This window comes from Pristiophorus japonicus, chromosome 21, assembly GCF_044704955.1.
Source record: "Pristiophorus japonicus isolate sPriJap1 chromosome 21, sPriJap1.hap1, whole genome shotgun sequence".
Taxonomy (NCBI): Eukaryota; Metazoa; Chordata; class Chondrichthyes; family Pristiophoridae; genus Pristiophorus; species Pristiophorus japonicus.
Window position 1 is genome coordinate 67,732,335 of NC_091997.1, and position 26,025 is coordinate 67,758,359.

Genomic DNA, 26,025 nt, shown 5'->3' on the forward strand with positions numbered 1-26,025 from the left:
GCTTGTGCCCACTCGGAATCTAATTCAGCTGCCAAAATGAAAAGTGCCTTTGGCAATTTGGGGCAAGTACAGAGGCCCTCCTCCGCCCCTGGGCTGGAGGTGGGGGGGGTAAGTTGGGCTGGTTTCCCTGCCTGATTTCCCCCCCCCTCCCCTCGCCATGCTGAGTTTGAATGAGGACAGAATTAGGGATACCCGTTGGTGGTCTCGTGTGGGCACTGCCCGAGAGGGCTCTTGGAACCTGTGGGCCCCCCCGCCCCCGGACCCAAATGGATTCTGTGCCTTCAGGAGAGAAGGGGGAAAGGGACAGAGATTATAGATGGGGAGTTGGGGGGGAATTCTCTAAAAACAATGGGATTTTCCTTACTCTTCAGCTGATGAACAGAGTGTATGTTCAGGAGTCAAATTAGGTCAACTGTCACCATGTCTGTTTGGAGCAGTTTCGTCAAGGGCTTCAGGCCCAGGCTGAACTCTCTCGTGCAGGTATTGTCCGCCTTTGGAGAAAACACGGCTGGGAGCCAGAGATTCCTACTATCTCCTGGCGGGAATGGTGAACACATTAGATGACTGATAGCAACTCTCCCCCACATCCCCAACTCCACTTATCCAAACTGAAGACTCCTTCCCTATCCCTGGGCCAGCCAATCACAGAGTGGTATTATTTCTTGCTGACTAATCCGGTTACCCAGATTGTCCTTTCCTCTGAGTTGAAGCAGGGGCGGAGTCTAGAACATAACATTGAAGTTAAAGAGGGGGGGGGGGGGGGGGTTTGTTGAAGGAGTTTCTGCAGAGGGGTAAGTACATGCAACATGGACACCATCACATTGGCTATTGATCATTGTATCTGAAGTTCGACCAATGGCCCCGACCAACGGGTACGACAATGTAGGATCACGGGATGCTCTCCCTTTCCCTTGAGGCTAAAAGGAGAGGGAGGGAGGGGAGCGCAGATGGTAACGCACTGTGTCCTGGGTGTGGTCTACATAGCCACACTGGTGCATCTTCTGAATCGACAGGTAACGCGCTCCGGAACATTTTGGGTGTACAACAAAAAACCCGGAATTGAACATTCTGGGAGTGATTTTGGGGGCGAACGAGTTGCCGAGCGTAAAGGAACGGCGATGGTTTGTATCCCGGGATCCCAGGCAACAGCGAGGCTGAGACACGGTTCTGTGTACGTGTAGTGATGTACCAGTAACTGTTCATTGCAGTTGACATGATCCGGGGGGCGAGGGGGGGTAGTTTTTGGTACTTTATGTTGGGGAGCACCAGTCTCGTTTTTTTTTTCCCCCCAAACGAGGAAGGGTCGGTTTTCCACGGGCCGCCTCGACCAGGGAGCGCGAGGGATGTAGAAACGGAAGCGTATCCCAGGCCAGCAAAATGGCGGAGGGACAGAGCTGGCCGGAACGAGTTGCCGTTGGCGGCTGTCTCTGTCCGGGTTGAAGCGAGGCAGTTGGGAATAGAAGGGCACTTAATTACTGCGCCACCGGTAGAGCGAGTCTGGGGGAATATCGTCAGACTCCGCCGTCGAGTCTGGAGATGATCATTTTATTCTGGGTGGGTCCTCAATGCTGGCCAGACCTCTCGGAAGGAGGGAGGTGCAGCTCTGTATCTGCAGTCTGGCGTTGTTCGAATCCTCGAGTCGTGTCCTTGTATATTGTTTAAAAAAAAAAGCAAACACTCATTGTACAGTTTGGTGCAGACACTAACCGATAAGACTGACCAGCGATTCCTACTACCTCCTGGCGGGAATGGTGAACACATTTAGATGACGGATAACAAGAATGGTTTGTCCCATCCCTTCCCCCGCCACCCCACAAGTCGTTACTTAAATGATTAATTTTTTTTTTTAATTGAGCAGTAAAGATGGCTAATTTGTTAAATACAAAAAAAATGACTTGCTGTGTGTAAATTATTCATACAATTCCTGTGTTTATATGAGATTTGATTCGTTGGTTTAAAAAAAATTCAAATGTTTTGTATATTCTGTTGTAAGAATTTATTCCTGTTATTTCGATATATTATGGAATCTTTTCATTCAAGAGGGAAAAAAACTTGTCTATTTTGACCGGCTGAGGCTAAAGCTATACTAGTTTCTGCACACTTGGCTTTTCTCTAGTAGTTACAGAACAAGATTTAAGTTAAATAAAATCTGTATGCAAAAACCTTCTGCTGGTTTGATGTTGTGTCTGTCTCTACTTCTTTGAGATCTTCCTGCCAGATTGTGCACCATCTACAAGAATCACTGTAGCAACTCGCCAAGGCTTCTTCGGCAGCACCTCCCAAACCCGCGACCTCTATCACCTCGAAGGACATAGAAACATAGACATAGAAAATAGATGCAGGAGTAGGCCATTCAGCCCTTCGAGCCTGCACCGCCATTCAATGAGTTCATGGCTGAACATGCAACTTCAGTACCCCATTCCTGCTTTCTCACCATACCCCTTGATTCCCCTTGTAGTAAGGACAAGGGCAGCAGGCGCATGGGAACACCACCACCTCCACGTTCCCCTCCCAGTCACACCATCCTGACTTGGGAATATATCGGCCGTTCCTTCATCGTCGCTGGGTCACAATCCTGGAACTCCCTCCCTAACAGCACTGTGGGAGCACCTTCACCACACGGACTGCAGCGGTTCAAGAAGGCGGCTCACCACCACCTTCTCAAGGGGCGATTAGGGATGGGCAATAAATACCGGCCTGGCCAGCGATGCCCACAGGCAAGGAACCAATGGGCTGGTTTACCCCATATCCCTTGATGCTCTTACCTAATAAATCTTACCTCCGTCTCAAAAGTTCTGATTGGTCCCCAGCTTCCACAGCCTTTTGGGGGAGGGGGACAGTTCCCGATTTCCATTACCCTTTGTGTGGAAACTGTGCTTCCTGACTCCCCTCTGGAAAGACATCGTTCGGATGAGACGTTAAACCGAGGCCCCGTCTGCCCTCTCGGGTGGACGTAACAGATCCGATGGCACTATTTTGAAGACCAGGGATGTTATCCCTGGTGTCCTGGCCAATATTTAACCCTCAATCAACAGACAATGTTACTCTACTATCATACGGAACACCACAGGTATCAACTGAAAGTGTCTCTGAGTCAGAAGGTCGTGGGTTCAAGTCCTGCTCTAGAGACTTGAGCACAAAAATCTAGGCTGACACTCCAGTGCAGTGCTGAGGGAGCGCCACACTGTCGGAGGGGCGGTGCTGAGGGAGCGCCACACTGTCGGAGGGGCGGTGCTGAGGGAGTGCCGCACTGTCGGAGAGGCAGTACTGAGGGAGTGCTGCACTGTCGGAGGGGCAGTACTGAGGGAGCGCCGCACTGTCGGAGGGGCATTACTGAGGGAGCACCGCACTGTCGGAGGGGCAGTATTGAGGGAGCGCCGCACTGTCGGCGGGGCAGTGCTGAGAGAGTGCTGCACTGTCGGAGGGGCAGTACTGAGGGAGCACCGCACTGTCGGAGGGGCAGTGCTGAGGGAGTGCCGCACTGTCGGAGGGGCAGTGCTGAGGGAGTGCCGCACTGTCGGAGGGGCAGTACTGAGGGAATGCTGCACTGTCAGAGGTGCCGTCTTTCAGATGAGACGTTAAACCGAGGCCCCGTCTGCTCTCTCAGGTGGATGTAAAAGATCCCACGGCATTATTTCGAAGAAGAGCAGGGGAGTTCTCCCCGGTGTCCTGGGGCCAATATTTATCCCTCAACCAACATCACTAAAACAGATTATCTGGTCATCGTCACATTGCTGTGTGTGGGAGCTTGCTGTGCGCAAATTGGCTGCCGCGTTTCCCACATTACAACAGTGACTACACTCCAAAAGTACTTCATTGGCTGTAAAGCGCTTTGGGATGTCGGGTGGTCGTGAAAGGCGCTATATAAATGCAAGTCATCTTCCTAAATGTCCAAAGGATTGAATGTTTGGGGGTGGAAGGTGTACGACCAGGGTACTTTACAACGGAACATGGTGGCTCGGCAGACAGCAACAACCTGGATTTATATAGCGCCTTTAACATAGTGAAACGTCCCAAGGTGCTTCACGGTAAAGTTATCAATTTTTTTTTAATTGTCACTGAGCTGCATAAAGCGAAATTAAGGCAGGTGACCAAAAACTTGGACAAAGAGGTAGGTTTTAAGGAGCATCTTGAAGGAGGATAGTGAGGTTTAGGGAGGGAGTTTCAGAGCTTGGGGCCCAGGCAACTGAAGGCACGGCCACCGATGGTGGAGCGATTATAATCAGGGATGCTCAGGAGGGCAGAATTAGAGGAGAGCAGACATCTCGGGAGCCCATTGGGATACATTCAACCAACAAAAAGGGGGTTTAACCCCAAACTTGGTGGCAGTTTGCCCTGTTGGGGCAATGTGTGTGGTGTATAGCAGTGGAGCAAAGCTGTTCAAGCCGCTACAGTCTCGGGTACAGACTGCCGCCCTGGCCAAGGGTCGCGGGACTTCCTATCGAGCAGCAAGATGCTGGGGATCTGTGACTTCACCTCCAGCGCAACCCGTCGATTTGCTTTTGGGAGGCAGAAGATGCAATCAAGGCAAGTAATGTAACGTGCAATATTCGTTCTATTTGTGGAAATCTTCATACGAGCATAAAGAACGGATCGCGTCGCTGCCTCTGGGGTCTTGCTGTGCACAAAATGGCCACCGCGTTTGCCGACAAATCAGCAACGTCTGCACTTCAAAGCAATTCCTTGCATGCGTAACGCTTCAGGCTGCACTGGAGAGACGTGGTGAGCTGTTGCAACAAGGCAATACTCTTTTTCCCGGCACTATATCTGGAGGCTTTCGCTTTGCTGACTCTTGATCGGGGTGGAGTTCCACAGGCGCTTTCTGCCTGCCAATAACTGGCCCAGGTGCCCACTGACCATGTGACCGTGACAACAACAACAACTTGTATTTATATAGCGCCTTTAACGAGGTAAAACGGCCCAAGGCGCTTCACAGGAGTGTTATAAGACAAAACAGATAAATTTGACAGCGAGCCAGATGAGATGAAATTAGCGCAGGTGACCAAAAGCTTGGACAAAGAGGGAGGTTTTAAGGAGCATCTTAAAGGAGGAAAGAGAGAGAGGCGGAGAGGTTTAAGGAGGGAGTTCCAGAGCTTGGCTTGGCTGCTAAAGGCACAGCCACCGATCATTGAGCGATTATAATCATGGGTTGCTCAAGAGGGCAGAATTAGAGGAGCGCAGACATCTCGGGGGCAGGGGGGCTGGTGTTGTGGGGCTGGAGGAGATTGCAGAGATAGGGAGGGGTGAGGGCCATGGAGGGATTTGTAAACAAGATTAAAATTTTGAAATCGAAGCGTTGCTTAACCGGGAGCCAGTGTAGGTCAGCGAGCACAGGGGGTGATGGGTGAGTGGGACTCGGTGCAAGTTAGGACACGAGGCAGCGAGCACAGTGGGTGATGGGTGAGCGGGACTCGGTGCGAGTTAGGACACGAGGCAGCAAGCACGGGTTGATGGGTGAGCGGGACTCGGTGCGAGTTAGGACACGAGGCAGCGAGCACAGGGGGTGATGGGTGAGCGGGACTCGGTGCGAGTTAGGACACGGGGCAGCAGAGTGATGGTGACTATTGCCCGGGAGACAGGCATTACAGCCAATCCCAAGTTGTGCGTTCAGGCACCATTCCAGAGACTTGAGCACATAAATCTAGGCTGACTCTCCGGTGCAGTACTGAGGGAGTGCTGCACTGTCGGAGGGGCAGTGCTGAGGGAGTGCCGCACTGTCGGAGGGGCAGTACTGAGGGAGCGCCGCACTGTTGGAGGTGCTGTTTTTCGGATGAGACATTAAACCGAGGCCCCGTCTGTTCTCTCAGGTGGATGTAAAAGATCCCATGGCACTATTTCGAAGAAGAGCAGGGGAGTTATCCCCATGTGTCCTGGGGCCAATATTTATCCCTCAACCAACAATTAAAAAACTATATTTTCTGGCCGTTATCGCATTGTGGGAGCTTGCTGTGCGCAGATTGGCTGCCGCGTTTCCCACATTACAACAACGACTGCACGTCAAAAAATTACTTTGTTGGCTGTAAAGCGCTTTGGGACATCCTGAGGTTGTGAAAAGCGCTATAGAAATGCAATTAATGACTTGGATGAAGGGACCGAGTGTAATGTAGCCAAGTTTGCTGATGATACAAAGATGGGAGGGAAAGGAAATTGTGAGGAGGACACAAAAAATCTGCAAAGGGATATAGACAGGCTAGGTGAGTGGGAAAAAATTCGGCAGATGAAGTATAATGTGGGAAAATTTGAGGTTATCCACTTTGGCAGAAAAAAATAGAAAAGCAATTTATAATTTAAATGGAGAAACATTGCGAAGTGCTGCAGTACAGAGGGACCTGGGGGTCCTTGTGCATGAAACACAAAAAGTTAGTCTGCAGGTACAGCAAGTGATCAGGAAGTACAATGGAATGTTGGCCTTTATTGCAAGGGGGATGGAGTATAAAAGCAGAGAAGTCCTGCTACAACTGTACAGGGTATTGGTGAGGCCACACCTGGAGTACTGCGTACAGTTTTGGTCTCCTTATTTGAAGAAGGATATACTTTAATTGGAGGCTGTTCAAAGAAGGTTCACTCGGTTGATTCTGGAGATGAAGGGGTTAACTTATGAAGATAGGTTGAGTAGGTTGGGCCTATACTCATTGGAGTTCAGAAGAATGAGAGGTGATCTTATCGAAACATAAGATTATGAGGGGGCTCGACAAGGTGGATGCAGAGAGGATATTTCCACACATTGGGGAAATTAAAACTAGGGGGCATAGTCTCAGATTAAGGGGCAGCCCATTTAAAACAGATGAGGAGGAATTTCTTCTCAGAGGGTTGTAAATCTGTGGAATTCTCTGCCCCAGAGAGCTGTGGAGGCTGGGTCATTGAATATATTTAAGGTGGAGATAGACAGATTTCTGAGCGATATGGTCAAGGGTTATGGGGAGCGGGCAGGGAAGTGGAGCTGAGTCCATGATCAGATAAGCCAGGATCTTATTGAATGGCGGAGCAGGCTCGAGGGGCCAAATGACCTACTCCTGCTCCTATTTCTTACGTTCTTATGCAAGCCTTTTTTCTTTCTGAGGGCCCGTGCATTCCGGCTGACGCCACCAGAGGGAGCTCTACCTGCAGCTCAAAGGTTAATGTTTTAATGCTATTTATTTTTAGTATCAGAAGATCTAAAGGTTTTTCGCCTTTAACAATCACAGGAACTAAGCACTTCCATTTTGGCATCTTTATATTGCAACGTGAATGTGTTACAAGTTCGATTAGAGAGAGAGAGCGTATTTGGGGCAAAGTTCATCATTTCAAATGTAAAGTTGGGTCAGCAAATCGCACACACGTTATCAGTGCCCTTGATGCACATAATTTAAGGCAACTTACTGTTTCACAAAGTAACACAAAGGTGAACTACAGTTTGCAGCAAAAAACAGGACCATTCATTCAACAGTGTTACTCTAACGTTGTCAGCCGGGGCTCAGTGGGCAGCACTCTGGCCTCTGAGTCAGAAGGTTGTGGGTTCAAGATCCACTCGAGGGACTTGAGCACAAAAATCCAGGCTGACACTCCCAGTGCAGTGCTGAGGGAGCGCCGCACTGTCGGAGGGGCCGTCTTTCAGATGAGACATTAAACCGAGGCCCCGTCTGCCCTCTCAGGCGATGTAAAATATTTGAAGAAGAGCAGGGGAGTTCTCCCCGGTGTCCTGGGGTCAATATTTATCCCTCAATAAACATCACTAAAACAGATTATCTGGTCATTATCACATTGCTGTTTGTGTGCAAATTGGCTGCTGCGTTTCCCACATTACAATAGTGACTACACTCCAAAAAGTACTTCATTGGCCGTAAAGCGCTTTACGATGTCTGGTGGTCGTGAAAGGCACTATAGAAATGCAAATCTTTCTTTCAAAATTGCATTACGTTGAAATAATATATGAAGGACTTTGGGATGTTTCAATATCCATTCACGTGGCACAAGTCGCAGGAGGACGGGTCGCCTGAGGAAGTAGTTCTGGAAAAAGTTTTGAGGTTTTGTGAGCAAAAAGAAAAAAAAAGACTTGCATTTATATAGCGCCTTTCCCGACCACCGGACGTCGCAAAGCGCTTTACAGCCAATGAAGCACTTTTGGAGTGTAGTCACTGTTGTAATGTGGGAAACACGGCAGCCAAATCTGTGCACAGCAAGCTCCCACACACAGCAATCTGTTTTTTTTAAATGTTGATTGAGGGATAAATATTGGCCCAGGACACCGGGGATAACTCCCCTGCTCTTCTTCGAAATATCGCCCTGGGATCTTTTACATCCACCTGAGAGGGCAGACGGAGCCTCGGTTTAACGTCTCATCTGAAAGACGGACCCTCCGACAGTGCGGCACTCCCTCGGCACTGCACTGGGAGTGTCAGCCTAGATTTTTGTGCTCAAATCCCTGGAGTGGGACTTGAACCCACAACCTTCTGACTTAGGTGAGGGTGCTGCCCACTGAGCCCCGGCTGACGGGGGTGACTGTGCGATGGTCTTGATCTCGACACGGTGAGGCTTGAGGGTAGACGATGGGTGTGTAAGGCGGGGGATTCACACTTCGTCTTTCGCCCACTTTCACAACAGCTGCGCTCTCAGTGTGGGGCTGTCTCCAGGTCTGCCAGCATCTCTCGGACAATCAGCTGTAGGGCCTTGCCCAGACTGGCCACTGTCGGCCCAGAGCTTGGCGGGGGCACATGAATAAAGCCAGCTTTCCTGTTGCCGTGGTGCAGTGAAACGTAATAAACATAATCGCACAGATACCTGAGGAAATCATTTTTGAAAGATGATTAAACATTTCGAAGTCGCTGTCAATATTTGCAGCTTCCCTGTAGCCCTGTGTGTGTTTTCATTCACGTCCCAGTGCCTGACTTAGAGTTCCCACACCCTGGCCTCTTCACAGCCTGTTCCTGCTTCTCTCAGCTTAGAGAAATGACGGGACGGGGGTCTGTGTCTATGGTTCCCCCACAGGGTGATGGGACTGGGGTCTGTGTCCGTGATTCCCCCACACACACTGTTACGGGACGGGGGTCTGTGTCTGTGGTTTCCCCCACAGGGTGATGGGGCGGGGGTCTGTGTCTGTGGTTTCCCCCACAGGGTGATGGGGCGGGGGTCTGTGTCCGTGATTTCCCCACAGGGTGATGGGACGGGGGTCTGTGTCTGTGATTCCTCCACAGGGTGATGGGACGGGGGTCTGTGTCCGTGATTCCCCCACGGGGTGATGGGACGGGGGTCTGTGTCCGTGATTCCCCCACAGGGTGATGGGACGGGGGTCTGTGTTTGTGATTTCCCCACAGGGTGATGGGACTGGGGTCTGTGTCTGTGATTTCCCCACAGGGTGATGGGACGGGGGTCTGTGTCCGTGATTCCCCCACAGAGTGATGGGATGGGGGTCTGCAATTCCTCCTGGGGTTTGTCACTAAGTGGAACCAGGGTGCCACCCCAAGGATTGGCAGTAGCACAGACCCCGATAGTTGAGTTTTAATGGGGCCCTTTCACTTGCAGTGTGGGGAGTGGGATTACTCCGCCCTGCCAATCACACCCCCTTGCGACGGAGCAGGAGCAGGGGCTGGAGCGGCACAGGCCCCTGCTCGGGCCACAACTCCCAGCGGGAGGCCGTGGATGGAAAGGCCAGAGTCACTGGCAATACGATGCCCGGATGGCGATTGTCCAGTCACCACACTCCAGTGAGAGTCCGTGCCTTCAGGCTGGGGGAGGGAGCGAGTGCCCAGGGGTTCTGCCCAATGTCCAGCATTACCTTGTCCCCAGACGATTTAACTGCTGTACATGAAAGATTTCACGGAATCGAGGTCGCTTTCTGAAGCATTGAGGCGCTTGGCGCTGCTGCTATTTACCTCCCTGCGTCTCTGGAATGAATGATTCCAATATCCCGCCCGGATAATCTTTTACAGATGGCCCTCATGTTGACGAGGGATTCGAGTGTGTCTGGCCCTCCTTCTACGCAGCAGTTTCCCGGGGGACAGCAGCCCCCCACATCGCAGTCTGTGTACCCGCGATTCCTGGCGCACTGTTCCAGGACGATGACCTTCGACCCTGTCGCTACTCCAACATGGACCGCCAGCTGAACAAAGACAAAATCACAGCACTCGGTCAATCCAGGCCCCGATCGGCCAGTGTTTTGCCGTCGGAGGTAAAGTTGGATCTATTATGCCCCCCCCCCCCCCCGGAGTTGTCGACCCCCCCCCCCCACCGCCAGCTCCGATTCCCGCTGGGATACGGGTTCCACGGGCACCTCCTGCCCCTCTGTTCCCTCACCCGGGCCCAGACACCCAGCGTTGGCACAATCTCACTGCGGCTGCTTCACTGCCCAGCCGAGTCCCTCCTCACCCACTGCACACACTCACCCGCGCACATTTGCACACTCACACACACACTCACTGACGCACACGCACATTCACACACTCGCAGTCGCACACTCACTGACGCACACGCATATTCACACACTCACTGACGCACATGCACATTCACACAGGCACATTCACACACTCACTGACGCACATTCACACACTCACTGACGCACATTCACGCACAGGCACATTCACACACTCACTGACGCACACACACATTCACACACTCGCAGTCGCACACTCACTGACGCACACGCATATTCACACACTCACTGACGCACATGCACATTCACACAGGCACATTCACACACTCACTGACGCACATTCACACACTCACTGACGCACATTCGCACACTCGCACATACACATTCGCGCACTCACACACACTCGCACACACACTCACTGGCGCATATTCACACTCACTGGCGCATATTCACACTCACTCGCACATGCACATTCACACATACTCGCACATGCACATGCATACTCACGCTCAGTCACACACAAACGCACTCACACACACGTGCACACTCACACAAGTGCACGCTCACTCGCACACAACTCGCTCGCTCACCCACACGCGATTACACCCGTGTGCATACACACACGTGCATGCACGCTCGCTCACACACACATACACACTCTCACGATTACACACACACGTACTCACATTCCCATCTATAAACTCACCCTCACACACGATTACATACACTTGTGCACACTCTCACATTCGCTCACATACACAAACACGCTCACACACACACACACACACACACACACACACTTGCACAAACAGGTGCGCGCAGACACGCACTCTCTCTGTTCGGCCGGGGGCAGTAGATATGGATCAGGAGTGAAATCTCGGATTGTACAATAAGCGGCTTGCCAACACACGCTCCGAGCCCTTGAGTCGGGCACTGTCGCTCTGGGCCCAGGAACAAGTTTCGAGAGACCTGTGGCTCTTGTGTTTCCCACAGCCTGGTCAGCAGCTCCCGGGCTCGCTGGTAGTGAACGGGCAGCTCCACAGTCACCAGTCCAACGTTCTCACCCACGCCCAACTTCTTCAGCTCCTGGGGAATAATGAGAGTTATAAAAAGTTAATTAAAAAATCCCTATAATTGTTACTTGTGTTAATTGTCCTTCCTGCCTCTCCTGAAGGAGTTGCTCAGAGTTGAGCTGCAATGCACAGGTGGTGTCTGCCCTACAGTCCCTTGCTGAGTGACCCTCATTCTCACCCAATCCTCACCCTCACCTAACTGTCAGTATCAGTCGGAGGGGCAGTACCGAGGGAGTGCCGCACTGTCGGAGGGGCAGTACCGAGGGAACGCCGCACTGTCGGAGGGGCAGTACTGAGGGAGTGCCGCACTGTCGGAGGTGCCGTCTTTCAGATGACACTTTAAACCGAGGCCCCGTCTGTTCTCTCAGGTGGATGTAAAAGATCTCACGGCACTATTTCAAAGAAGAGCAGGGGAGTTCTCCCCGGTGTCCTGGGGCCAATATTTATCCTTCAATCAACATCACTAAAACAGATTATCTGGTCATCATTACATTGCTGTTTGTGGGAGCTTGCTGTGCGCAAATTGGCTGCTGCGTTTCCCACATTACAACAGTGACATTTTTATTCATTGGATGTGGGAGTCGCTGGCAAGGCCAGCATTTATTGCCCATCCCTAATTGCCCCTTGAGAAAGTGGTGGTGAGCCGCCTTCTTGAACCGCTGCAGTCCGTGTGGTGAAGGTGCTCCCATAGTGCTGACTTTGTCGTAGCCAGAGGACAGTTAAGAGTGAACCACATTGCTGAGGGTCTGGAGTCACATATAGGCCCCGACCGGGTAAGGGCAGCAGATTACCTTCCCTAAAGGACATCAGTGAACCAGACGGGTTTTTACGACAACCCAGTAGTTTCATGGTCACCATTACTGATACTAGCTTTTTATTCTAGATTTTTAACATTTAATTAACTGAATTTAAATTCCCCAGCTGCCGTGGTGGGATTTGAACTCGGGGTTCTGTATTTTTAGTCCAGGGCCCTGGATTACTGGCCCAGTAACATAACCCTGTGCAACGTACACCACTACACTTCAAAAAGTACTTCATTGGCTGTAAAGCGCTTTCAGGCGTCCGGTGGTTGTGAAAGGCGCTATATAAATGCAAGTCTTTCTTTCAGATCTCGGCTGAGGCAGCAGTGGATTGAGCTTATCATCGGCAGTCCCTCGTATCGAGGATGACTTGCTTCCACGCCGAAAAAGGGATGAGTTCCCAAGTGTTTCGATGAAGGACCTAATTTAATTCCAGATCCCGAACTACATCCTGAAGGGTGGAAGATGCCTGTGGGTGGATTTTTTTAACGTGGGGTGACCGTTGCACACCAGCCACCACACGGGCTTGACAGCGAGGTCTTGGTCCAGTGGCAAGGGTTAACCAGGACGACTGGAGACCAGCTCTGCTGCACGGACCCAGTGCGCCCACATATCGCGTTGTGGGCTGGGCCCGTGCTGCCCCTGGGCCCTCGCCTCTCCTGGGCAGGCCGGGGCCATTAGAGGGAGCAGCTTGCGGCGGCCCCAGCCCGGAAATCGGAGGGTGCTGCCACTGGTTTCTCCGCCCCTGGGCTCGGGGAAAGGTCAGATCGGCCAGAACGAGTGCCCCCCTGATCACGTTCCGCGGAGAGCCCCCTGCTGCAGAGCGTGGCCGTGCGGACATCGAGTGAGGCGAAGGTTGAGCTCAAACTGTGATGCCGTGCGTGGTCGAACAGCCGCCCGCTGTCTCCGGCCGACACGTGAAGAAAGGCTACCCAGGTGGGGTGCCTGCGGGCAGCAAGACCCTTGAGGAAAGGAGGGAGAAAATTTACATCGGATATTCGGCACAGAAACATTCGGCCCAACCAGTCCATGCTCCACTCCAGCCTCCTCCCGTCTTTCCTCATCGGAAATGTATCGGAGGGAGCTACAGTTGTTGAACATTGGCTTGGGAGGGAGCTTGAGTTTGTTGAGCATAAGAACATAAGAAATAGGAGCAGGAGGCGGCCATTCGGCCCCTCGAGCCTGCTCCGCCATTCAATAAGATCATGGCTGATCTGATCATGGACTCAGCTCCACTTCCCCGCCCGCTCCCCATAATCCCTTATCCCCTTATCGCTCAAAAATCTTTCTATCTCCGCCTTAAATATATTCAATGGCCCAGCCTCCACAGCTCTCTGGGGCAGAGAATTCCACAGATTTACAACCCTCTGAGAGAAGAAATTCCTCCTCATCCCCATTTTAAATGGGCGGCCCCTTATTCTGAAACTATGCCCCTAGTTTTAGTTTCCCCCACGAGGGGAAATATCCTCTCTTCATTTCCCCGGTCGAGCCCCATCTTAGGAAAAAGATACGTCCTATTGGAGAAGCATTAATTGGAAAGCCGTATATAATCTTGTCACAAGAATGTCAGCACCAAAAGGGTTAGTTGGGATTGGGGCTGCGGGCTCCATTTCTTAACATAGTTCTTTTAATTTCCCTTGACAACGGGAACCTCAATTAGACTCGTTGGTTCAAGTCCGTGGCCTGAAAGACACAACAATGCCCGGAGGGGGTAAACAGCCACGAGAGGGAACAGTGCAGGTCTGTCTGCTGCAGCCAAACCCTCTCACTCTCCAACTGCTAGAGCCAAGCCCAACACCGGAAAAAATAACACAAACTGCTTTAAAACAAATCACAAATACTTTCGTGCATGCACAAACACACACAACAAATGGTACAGGGACGGCCTTCATAGTGCTGACAAACTGCACTTTGGCGGTTCCCTGAGATTGAGCATGCACACACACACACACTCACACACATACACACACTCGCACACACACACACACTCACACACATACACGAGTCCATTCAGGGATAAACAGAGGGGGTCAGTGAGACACGGCTCACAGTAAGAGAGTTTGGAAAAACAAACGGGTCACTAAACGGGTTTTCTTTCTGATTCGATATTGCAATAGGTGTCAGCTGGCAAAAATCCAGACTGACACTCCCAGTGCAGTGCTGAGGGAGCGCCGCACTGTCGGAGGGGCAGTGCTGAGGGAGCGCCGCACTGTCGGAGGGGCAGTTCTGAGGGAGCGCCGCACTGTCGGAGGGGCAGTGCTGAGGGAGCGCCGCACTGTCGGAGGGGCAGTACTGAGGGATCGCCGCACTGTCGGAGGGGCAGGACTGAGGGAGCGCCGCACTGTCGGAGGGGTAATGCTGAGGGAGCGCCGCACTATCGGAGGGGCAGTGCTGAGGGATCGCCGCACTGTCGGAGGGGCAGTGCTGAGGGAGCGCCGCACTGTCGGAGGGGCAGTGCTGAGGGAGCGCCGCACTGTCGGAGGGGCAGTACTGAGGGAGCCCCGCACTGTCGGAGGGGCAGTGCTGAGGGAGCGCCGCACTGTCGGAGGGGCAGTACTGAGGGATCGCCGCACTGTCGGAGGGGCAGGACTGAGGGATCGCCGCACTGTCGGAGGGGCAGTACTGAGGGATCGCCGCACTGTCGGAGGGGCAGTGCTGAGGGATCGCCGCACTGTCGGAGGGGCAGTGCTGAGGGATCGCCGCACTGTCGGAGGTGCCGTCTTTGGGATGAGACATTAAACCGAGGCCCTGTCTGCTCTCTCAGGTGCACTATTTCGAAGAAGATAGGGGTGTTCTCCCCAGTGTCCCAGAAAATATTTATCCCTCAATCAACATCACTACAACTCGATCTGCACCACCAACACCACTTGAGACCATTCAGATTGATCTTTCATCAGAACACAAGAATTAGGAGCAGGAGTCGGCCATTCGGCCCCTCGAGCCTGCTCCGCCATTCGGCCCCTCGAGCCTGCTCTGCCATTCGGCCCCTCGAGCCTGCTCCGCCATTCAATGAGATCACGGCTGATCTTCGACCTCAACTCCACTTGTCTGCACTGTCCCTATATCCTTTGATTCCCTTAATATCCAAAAATTTATCGATCTCTGTGTTGAATATATTCAAAGAGTGGTTGACAATGAAGCCTTCTGTGACATCTGCTGAAGAAACTCAGAAATAATGGAGGATCCACCTGAGAGAGCAGATGGAGCCTTGGTTTAACATCTCTTCCGGAAAACAGCACCTCCAACAGTGCGGCACTCCCTCAGTACTGTTCCTCCGACAGTGCAGCACTCCCTCAGTACTGCCCCTCCGACAGTGCGGCACTCCCTCAGCACTGCCCCTCCCACAGTGCGGCGCTCCCTCAGCACTGCCCCTCCCACAGTGCGGCACTCCCTCAGCACTGCCCCTCCCACAGTGCGGCGCTCCCTCAGCACTGCCCCTCCGACAGTGCGGCACTCCCTCAGCACTACCCCTCCCACAGTGCGGCGCTCCCTCAGCACTGCCCCTCCGACAGTGCAGCACTCCCTCAGTACTGCCCCTCCCACAGTGCGGCACTCCCTCAGTACTGCTCCTCCGACAGTGCGGCGCTCCCTCAGTACTGCCCCTCCGACAGTGCGGCGCTCCCTCAGCACTGCCCCTCCCACAGTGCGGCGCTCCCTCAGCACTGCCCCTCCCACAGTGCGGCACTCCCTCAGCACTGCCCCTCCCACAGTGCGGCGCTCCCTCAGTACTGCCCCTCCGACAGTGCAGCACTCCCTCAGTACTGCCCCTCCCACAGTGCGGCACTCCCTCAGTACTGCCCCTCCCACAGTGCGGCACTCCCTCAGTACTGCTCCTCCCACAGTGCGGCACTCCCTCAGTACTGCTCCTCCCACAGTGCGGCACTCCCTCAGTACTGCTCCTCCCACAGTGCGGCGCTCCCTCAGCACATCCTCTCCCTCAGTGCCCACGCCCTGGATTTTTGTGTTCAACTCTCTGGAGTGGGACTTGAACCCACAACCTTCTGACTCAGCGAGTGAGAATGTTACCCACTGAGCCAGGGCTGGCACTATTGAGCCACTGGAGATCGGCACATAAACAAAGTGCTTGTGTTGGTCTCCGTACCTGAACTGCAGCCCAGCTTGGGTTCATGACGTATTGTCGGAACGGACCGAAACCTGTTGGGTAGATGGAAAGTCACTGTGGGTACAGACAAGATAAACTTCAATAAGTGTAACACAACAACAACTTGTATTTATATAGCGCCTTTAACATAGTAAACATCCCAAGGTGCTTCACAGGAGCGTTGTAAGACAAGCAAATAAAATTTGACACCGAGCCAGATAAGAAGAAATTATGGCAGATGTCAAAGAAATACGTTTTAAGGAGCGTCTTGAAGGAGGAGAGAGAGGCGGAGAGGTTTAGGGAGTGAGTTCCAGAGCTTGGGGCCCAGGCAACAGAAGGCACGGTCACCGATGGTGGAGCGATTATAATCCGGGATGCTCAAGAGGGCAGAATTAGAGGAGTGCAGACATCTTGGGGGGGGGAGGGGGGTGTGTGGGGCTGGAGGAGATTACAGAGATAGGGAGGGGCGAGGGCCATGGAGGGATTTGTAAACAAGGATGAGAATTTTGAAATCGAGGCGTTGCTTAACCGGGAGCCAATGTAGGTCAGTGAGCACAGGGAGTGGTGGGTGAGCGGGACTCGGCGCGAGTTAGGACACTGGGCAGCGAGCACAGGGGGTGATCGGTGAGCGGGACTCAGTTTGAGTTAGGACACGAGGTAGTGAACACAGGGGGTGATGGGTGAGCGGGACTCGGCGCGAGTTAGGACACGGGGCATTGAGCACAGGGAGTGATGGGTGAGTGGGACTTGGTGCGAGTTAGGACACGGGTTAGCCAAGTTTTGGATGGCCTCTAGTTTACGTCGGGTAGACTGTGGGAGGCCAGCCAGGAGTGCGTTGGAATGGTCAAGTCTGGAGGTAACGCGGTCTTAGATTCTACGAGAAGGGGCGTATCCTTAAACTTAGGGTGAAAGACACAATCTTTCTCTAACTCCTTTACCCAGAGGGTGAATGTTTGGAATGAATGATCAAGGAGGCTGTGGGATGGGTGTTTCAGTAACTTCAAGCAAGAGTTGGAGTATGGAGAAGGGTTGAGCGAGTGGGCAAGCTGGTGGCAGATGAAGTTGAATGTGGGGGAATGTGAGATTATTCACTTTGGTAGGTAGAATAGAAAAACAGAATATTTTTTAAACGGTGAGGAATTATTAAATGTTGGTGTTCAGAGGAATTTGGGTGTACTTGTGCAAGAAACACAAAGTTAGCATGCAGGTACAGCAAGTGATTGGGAATTTAAAAAGCTGTGAGGTACTATACCAGTAACCAGCACCAACTGGGTGTCGGAGTCCATGGTACTCTGAGCTATTCTGCGAAAACCAAAAAAGACACACTTGCATTTATATAGCGCCTTTCATGAACACCGGACGTCCCAAAACGCTTTACAGCCAATGAAGTACTTTTTGGAGTGCAGTCACTGTTGTAATGTGGGAAACGCAGCAGCCAATTTGCGCACAGCAAGCTCCCACAAACAGCAATGTGATAATGACCAGATAATCTATTTTTTGTTATGTTGATTGAGGAATACATATTGGCCCCAGGACACCGGGGAGAACTCCCCTGCTCTTCTTCGAAATAGTGATGCGGGATTTGTTAGATCCACCTGAGAGAGCAGACAGGGCCTGGGTTTAACACCACCTCCGACAATGCGGTGCTCCCTCAGCATTGCCCCTCCAACAGTGCGGCGCTCCCTCAGCACTGCCCCTCCGACAGTGCGGCGCTCCCTCAGCACTGACCCTCCGACAGTGCGGCGCTCCCTCAGCACTGACCCTCCGACAGTGCGGCGCTCCCTCAGCACTGCCCCTCCGACAGTGCGGCGCTCCCTCAGCACTGCCCCTCCGACAGTGCGGCACTCCCTCAGTACTGCCCCTCCGACAGTGCGGTGCTCCCTCAGCACTGCACTGGGAGAGTCGGCCTGGATTTTGAGCTCACGTTGCTGGAGCGGGACTTGAACCCACGACCTTCTGAGGCGAGAATGACACAATATTTACAGCTCAGAAAGCGTCCATTCGGCCCATGGCTCTGTGCCGGTGTTTATGTTCCACACCAGCCCCCTCTCCCACCCCTCTCCATCTCACCCCATCACCATATCCCTCTATTCCCTTCTCCCCCGTGTGTTTATCCAGCTTCCCCTGAAATGCATCGATACTATTCACCAACCCCCGCCTGTGGCCGCGAGTCCCACATTCTCACCACCTCCCTGCTCTGCCGGCCTGGGGACTTGCTGGGTTTTTTGGTCATTTTCTCTCCCCTCCCCCCGCACCTTGCCTCCCAGGGCCCTGACCCCTCCGTTCGAAACTCCATGCATGACATTTATCTCCCAGCTGCCGCCTACCTTTAGATGAGCTTTGTGTGTGTGTGTGTGTGGGGGGGAGGGGCGGAGCGAGAGCAGGAAGTGGCAGAGAATGCAATGGAGAGCTGCCCTGCTCCGGCTGAACGAGGTAAGGGATTAGAACCACAAACCAATTGCCTCGCGGCAGCTTGTCACCAAAGTCGCTCAGTGTCTGATCCAGTGCGGGGGGAGGAGGCCGGGGGGGGGGGAGGGCCTGGAGCAACCTGCGAGGGGCTCTGAACTCCTGCTATTGCCAAATGGGAGACGGGATTGAAAGGGGGAAAAGTCGAGGAGCGAAAGTTTGCAAACAGAAAGCTGTGACTCTCACTCGACTGAGTGGCAGCAGCTCCTAATATTAAACTCCGCAGCCGGCTGCTGTGGGCTGTAAAGGTCTTGGCTGTAATATTAACGGAATTTTGCACGGGACGGCCTGTGTGTATTTCTAGCTCTCTGACTTTCCCCACCAGTGCCCGCCTGGCCCTGACTGAACACCGTGACATGACGGACCCTGCTTCGCTTGTCGGTTTTATGAATGCTTTTCTCCTTCCCCGCCCCCACCGTCACTGCATCTCACGGGGCCAACTCCTCCCTGGGCACAATTCCGCCGGGCACTGCCAGCCCCAGCGCCCCCTGCGCCAACTTGCCGCAGTGTGAGCATTGACGAGCTATTCCACCACACAAGCTTCACAGCCACGCACACACACACACACGCGCGCACCCCTTCCCACCCCCACCCCCCCGCCCTGGCCCCACCAGTCGTGTCCTTGCTGGGTACCCACACACACACACACTTTGCTGAAGGGGAGCCGTCAACAGGTGTCAGCGTTCGACCGACGAGCAGGGGGAGGCCATTCGGCCCCTCGAGCCTGTCCCACCATTTGATGAGAGCGTGCAGAAACCAAGCGCAGGCAGCGGAAGGAGCGTGCGGCAAACCAGTCCCACCCTCCCCTTCCCTCAACCACTGTCTGTCCCACCTGTGACGGAGACTATGGTTCTCGTATTGGACTGTTCAGCCACCTAAGGACTCATTTTAAGAGTGGAAGCAAGTCTTCCTCGATTCCGAGGGACTGCCTATGATGATGACAGCTGATCTCGACCGAACTCCATATACCCTTTGCCCCATATCCCTTAATACCTTTGCTTAACAAAAGCCAACACTCTCAGATTTAAAATTAATAATTGATCTAGCCGTTTGAGGAAGAGTTCCAAACCTCTCCCACCCTTTGTGTGTAGAAGTGTTTCCAAATTTCACTCCTGAAAGGTCTGGCTCGAATTTTCAGACTATGCCCCTGGTCCCAGATTCCCCAACCAGCAGGAATAGTCTCTCTCTATCTACCCTCTGTTCCCCTTAATATCCTGAAAACTGCGAGCAGATCGGCCCTTAACCTTCTAAATTCCAGGGAATACAACCCGAATGTGTGTAATCTCTCCTCGTAACTTAACCCTTTGTTGTCGGGCTATCATTCTGATGGCTCAGTGGGTGGGAACTCTCACCTCTGAGTCAGAGGTCGTGGGTTCAAGTCCCACTCCAGACACTGTGTGTGAGAGAAAGACAGACTGCCAGGTACAGAGGGCAAGTCCCTCGGCAACCTCCCAAAGATGCTGAAATACAATACACAGCAAGATCCCACAAACTGCAATGAGCTGAATGACCGGTAAATCTGTTTTTGTCGATGTGGGTTTTTAAAAACTTCGTTCATGGGATATGAACGTCGCTGGCAAGGCCGGCATTTATTGCCCATCCCTAATTGCCCCTCGAGAAGGTGGTGGTGAGCCGCCTTCTTGAACCGCTGCAGTCCGTGTGGTGAAGGTGCTCCCACAGTGCTGTTAGGGAGGGAGTTCCAGGATTGTGACCCAGCGACGATGAAGGAACGGCCGATATATTTCCAAGTCAGGCTGGTGTTTAACCTCTCATCCGGAAGACGGCCCCTCCGACAGTGCAGCGTTCCCTCAGTAATGCCCCTCCGACAGTGCGGCGCTCCCTCAGTACTGCCCCTCCGACAGTGCGGCGCTCCCTCAGTACTGCACCTCCAACAGTGCGGCGCTCCCTCAGCACTGCCCCTCCGACAGTGCGGCGCTCCCTCAGTACTGCCCCTCCGACAGTGCGACGCTCCCTCAGCACTGCCCCTCCGACAGTGCGACGCTCCCTCAGCACCGCCCCTCCGACAGTGCGGCGCTCCCTCAGTACTGCCCCTCCGACAGTGCGGCGCTCCCTCAGTACTGCACCTCCAACAGTGCGGCGCTCCCTCAGCACTGCCCCTCCGACAGTGCGGCGCTCCCTCAGTACTGCCCCTCCGACAGTGCGACGCTCCCTCAGCACTGCCCCTCCGACAGTGTGGCACTCCCTCAGCACTGCCCCTCCGACAGTGCGACGCTCCCTCAGCACTGCCCCTCCGACAGTGCGGCGCTCCCTCAGTACTGCACCTCCGACAGTGTGGCGCTCCCTCAGCACTGCCCCTCCGACAGTGCGACGCTCCCTCAGTACTGCACCTCCGACAGTGCGGCACTCCCTCAGCACTGCCCCTCCGACAGTGCGGCACTCCCTCAGCACTGCACTAGGAGTGTCAGTGTGGATTTTTGTGCTCGAGTCCCTGGAGTGGGACTTGAACCCACGACCTTCTGACTCCGAGGCGAGAGAGAGAGTGCTGCCCACTGAGCCCCGGCTGTTTTTGGGACCAAGGACGTTGTGATTTGTTCTCATTCTGTCTCTTCAGGGACTCACTATCCTGTCGACATTTTAACCAGTGGAGACTGGGGCATTTTGAAACAGTCATCAGAGGCCTACTTATCAAGGCTTTGCGACAGAGGCGAGGAATCCACTGAGTGCTTCCGTCTAACCAATGGAGGAACGGTAACCGACCCTGTCCACGTTCTCGAGTATGATTGGCTGCAGTCACAGATCCACTTAAAAGGCTGGGGCAACCAATAAAGGACTTTAAGCAACAGCAACTTGCATTTATATAGCGCCTTTAACGCAGTAAAACATCCCCAGGTGCTTCACAGGAGTGTTATAAGACAACCTTTGACACCGAGCTGCATAAGAAGCTTATTTCTGACAGTTTGGTCACAGAGGTCGGTTTTTAGGATAAATGAGAGGCGGAAGAGGTTTAGGGAGGGAGTTCCAGAGCTTAGGGCCCAGATACAGGTTAGATACAGAGTAAAGCTCCCTCTACACTGTCCCATCAAACACTCCCAGGGCAGGTACAGGGGGTTAGATACAGAGTAAAGCTCCCTCTACACTGTCCCATCAAACACTCCCAGGGCAGGTACAGCACGGGTTAGATACAGAGTAAAGCTCCCTCTACACTGTCCCATCAAACACTCCCAGGGCAGGTACAGGGGGTTAGATACAGAGTAAAGCTCCCTCTACACTGTCCCATCAAACACTCCCAGGGCAGGTACAGGGGGTTAGATATAGAGTAAAGCTCCCTCTACACTGTCCCATCAAACACTCCCAGGGCAGGTACAGCATGGGGTTAGATACAGAGTAAAGCTCCCTCTACACTGTCCCATCAAACACTCCCAGGGCAGGTACAGCACGAGTTAGATACAGAGTAAAGCTCCCTCTACACTGTCCCATCAAACACTCCCAGGGCAGGTACAGGGGGTTAGATACAGAGTAAAGCTCGCTCTACACTGTCCCATCAAACACTCCCAGGGCAGGTACAGCACGGGTTCGATACAGAGTAAAGCTCCCTCTACACTGTCCCATCAAACACTCCCAGGGCAGGTACAGGGGGTTAGATACAGAGTAAAGCTCCCTCTACACTGTCCCATCAAACACTCCCAGAGCAGGTACAGGGGGTTAGATACAGAGTAAAGCTCCCTCTACACTGTCCCATCAAACACTCCCAGGGCAGGTACAGCACGGGGTTAAATACAAAAAGAGAGACTTGCATTTCTATAGCGCCTTTCACGACCACAAGCCGTGCCAACCCGCCTTGCAGCCAATGAAACACTTTTGAAGTGTGACTTGCCTTCCAGGTTGCCCCCTGTACCCCCTCCCCCCTGGCACTGGCTTCTTGCCGGGGCTCAGTGACTCCATTGTCTACCGCCAACTTCTGCCTTACCAGACCCACTTTTGCTGACACATGAAGAATAGTCGCTGGGTGAGGTGCTGGCAGCCGTGGGACGCGTGTCCCAGCACCGGCAAGGAGTTGTCGACAGTCCATGGGGGTCCAGCAACATTCTTCCAATAGGGAATGTAAAAGAAACCTTTCAATTAGGACAAGTGGGACAATGGGAGACCATCCCAAGGGTTGGGAGGAACTCCAGATTGATACGTCACTACCCTCTGGAGGCCATTCAGGGTACTGCAAGGGTGAATCGCTCCACGACGATTGGCCTGGATTTGCGGTGCGGGCAAGGTGCGTAGGCACCCGTAAGGGTCCCGCAAGTTCCCGGTTTTCACGCAAACCCGGAACTTGCGATCGGTCAATAATCTTCTCGACCGATCCAACGCATCCCTGGAAAACGGACTTCCCCGGGCGGAGAGTTGGGCTATTTGCCCAGCGAATGCCCGTTAAATTCTTACTCCTGGTAAAAGCACGCCAGCCTAAGCGTTTTAATCAATATGAAACATATCTTTTGTTCAATTATTGAAACATTAAAACCCCTGAAAAATAAGTTACGGTAATTTTTAGTCCCTTTAAATTTATTTTTCAAAAAATTAAATTTTTGTTTTTAATGTTTCATTAAGTTGTATTTTAATTCATTTTAAATATGTAATTTGTTTCTTTGTTGTGTCAATGTGTTTTTTCATGTGATCTCCATTCATGCTTATGGAGAATCCGTACGTACGGAATCCCGATAAACATGAATGGGGATCCCCTTCTTTCATTGGTTGGGCCGGCCCACGTGATCCCAGGGCCGCTTGCAAAGCTCCTGCGCCCCTGAGATACGTGGACCCCGACACACGTCTGTGTCTAAAGGCCCAGGAGCAGTCCCACGATGAGGCCCTCCGACCTGCCCGCTCCCCTCCACACCGGGTGCCCAAATATCGGGAGCGTGGGACTGAAACGCAGCCAGAAATCGAGAAGCAATGGCCCTACAAACACTACACTTTCAGGTGACGCATTGAAAGTTTTCCAGCTTATTTGGGAGGGACTTGATGAAGTTGATCCAGTCAAACGGCTCCCTGTGGTAAAGTGTTTACATCCCACTGGACACATGTTAAAAATAAATACTTTTGAGAAAGGCTTGTATTTATATAGCGCCTTTCACAACCTCAGGGCGTCCCAAAGCGCTTAACAGCCAATGAAGTACTTTCGGAGTGTAGTCACTGTTGTAATGTGGGAAATGCGGCAGCCAGTTTGCGCACAGCAAGCTCCCACACACAGCAATGAAATAAATGAGAAATTAATCTTTTAGTGATGTTGGCTGAGAGATAAGTGTGTCCCAGGACACCGGGGAGAACTCCCCTGCTCTTCTTTGAAATAGTGCCATGGGATTTTTTACATCCACCTGAGAGAGCAGACGGGGCCTCGGTTTAGTGTCTCATCTGCATGACGGCACCTCCGACAGTGCGGCACTCCCTCAGTACTGCACCTCCGACAGTGCGGCGCTCCCTCAGCACTGCCCCTCCGACAGCGCGAAACTCCCTCAGCACTGCCCCTCCGACAGTGCGGCGCTCCCTCAGCACTGCCCCTCTGACAGGCGGCCCTCCCTCAGTACTGCCCCTCCGACAGGCGGCCCTCCCTCAGTACTGCCCCTCCGACAGTGCGGCGCTCCCTCAGCACTGCCCCTCCGACACTGCGGCACTCCCTCAGCACTGCCCCTCCGACACTGCGGCACTCCCTCAGTACTGCCCCTCTGACAGTGCGGCGCTCCCTCAGTACTGCCCCTCTGACAGGCGGCCCTCCCTCAGTACTGCCCCTCCGACAGTGCGGCGCTCCCTCAGTACTGCCCCTCCGACACTGCGGCGCTCCCTCAGCACTGCCCCTCCGACAGTGCGGCGCTCCCTCAGTACTGCCCCTCCGACACTGCGGCGCTCCCTCAGCACTGCCCCTCCGACACTGCGGCGCTCCCTCAGCACTGCCCCTCCGACAGTGCGGCGCTCCCTCAGTACTGCCCCTCCGACAGTGCGGTGCTCCCTCAGTACTGCACTGGGAGTGTCGGCCTGGATTTATGTGCTCCAGTCCCTGGAGTGAGGCTTGAGCCCATGACCTTGTGACTCAGAGGCGAGAGAGAGAGTGTTACCCACTGGGCCACTGACTGACAACAAGGGAATTGGGTTGAGCTTGTTCACCCAGATGGTCGAGCGATGGAATGAGTGACCAGGGCAGGATACCGGAGGGATAAGATTAGGGAGGGAGTGGCTCAGAGTGACGAGGTGGGGTGAGTGTACATTGCCCAGCACGCACACACTGCAGCACGGAGTGACACCTTGTCTATCTTTACAGATTGCTGTCACTCCATCGTCAGTGGCCTTTCTGCGAGTACACGGGGCGGACAGTGAGCACAGCATCTTGGGTCTGTTCGACCCCCAGGATAACCAGGCAGGTTAGTAACACCTCGTTCCATGGTCCTCCTGGATCTTACGTCAACTTCGTTATACAGTCATAGAATGTTACAGCACAGGAGGCCATTCAGCCCATCGTGAATATATTTAAGGTGCAGATAGACAGATTTTTGAGCGATAAGAGAGTGAAGGGTTATGGGGAGCGGGCGGGGAAGTGGAGCTGAGGCCAGGATCAGATCAGCCATGGTCTCACTGAATGGTGGAGCAGGATCGAGGGGCCGAATGGCCAACTCCTGCTCCTAATTCTTATGTTCTTATGTGCTGCTGCTTTGTAAGAGCGATTCAATTAGTCCCACTGCCCTCTCGCTCTTTCCCCATCGCCCTACACATTTTTATTTCCTTTTTAGGTGTATATTCAATTCCCTTTTGAAAGTTACTATTCAATCTGCTCTCACCGCCCTTTCAGGCAGCGCGTTCCCGATCACAACAACTCGCTGCGTCAAAACATTCTCCTCCTCTCCCCTCTGGTTCCAGCGCCGATTATCGTCAATCTGTGTCCCCTGGTTACCTTACCGCCCCTCCTGCCCCGGGGAACAGTTTCTCCCTCTCTGCTCCGATATAACTCCTGAGGTAGCACGTTCGGAGGGGAGAGGCGAGCGATGGGACGAGACGGTGGAAAGTCTCGGGACGGAGAGAGCCCGGGGCTTGAACACACGAGGGTGGGTTGATCAAAGCCCACCGAAGGCCGAGTGTGAGCTCATCCACCTCACATCTCACAATATTTTCCGAATGCTGAGATACTCGGAGCAAAAGGATTCAGGGGCCCTCGTACACAAATCACCAAACCCCAGCCCACAGACACAAATAGCCGTCACATTTTGGCCAATGGGATGTTGGTCGTTATCTCAAGGTGGTTGGAAC

At 53.2% G+C, this 26,025-nt stretch overlaps 2 protein-coding genes across 6 annotated transcripts in view; one reads left to right on the plus strand and one right to left on the minus strand.

Moving 5' to 3' along the window:
• Nucleotides 1-8,476: 8,476 nt before the first annotated feature.
• On the minus strand, nucleotides 8,477-18,782 carry pgpep1l (pyroglutamyl-peptidase I like). The gene is made up of 6 exons (XM_070864112.1): nucleotides 18,648-18,782; nucleotides 17,573-17,622; nucleotides 16,321-16,373; nucleotides 11,315-11,431; nucleotides 9,849-10,075; nucleotides 8,477-8,757 (listed from the first exon to the last, which is right to left on the minus strand). The coding sequence occupies exons 2-6, from the start codon at nucleotides 17,604-17,606 to the stop codon at nucleotides 8,589-8,591; spliced, it is 600 nt and encodes a 199-aa protein (XP_070720213.1). The 5' UTR covers nucleotides 17,607-17,622; nucleotides 18,648-18,782; the 3' UTR covers nucleotides 8,477-8,588.
• The window catches only part of fam169b (family with sequence similarity 169 member B), a 16,899-nt gene continuing 9,568 nt past the window's right edge, over nucleotides 18,695-26,025 (plus strand). For all 5 annotated transcript variants that reach the window (XM_070864106.1, XM_070864108.1, XM_070864109.1 and 2 more), the window contains exons 1-3: nucleotides 18,695-18,753; nucleotides 21,359-21,495; nucleotides 25,046-25,145. In XM_070864106.1, coding sequence (XP_070720207.1) covers nucleotides 18,723-18,753; nucleotides 21,359-21,495; nucleotides 25,046-25,145 — 268 coding nt within the window. In that variant the 5' untranslated portion in view covers nucleotides 18,695-18,722. The remainder of the gene's footprint in view (nucleotides 18,754-21,358; nucleotides 21,496-25,045; nucleotides 25,146-26,025) is intronic.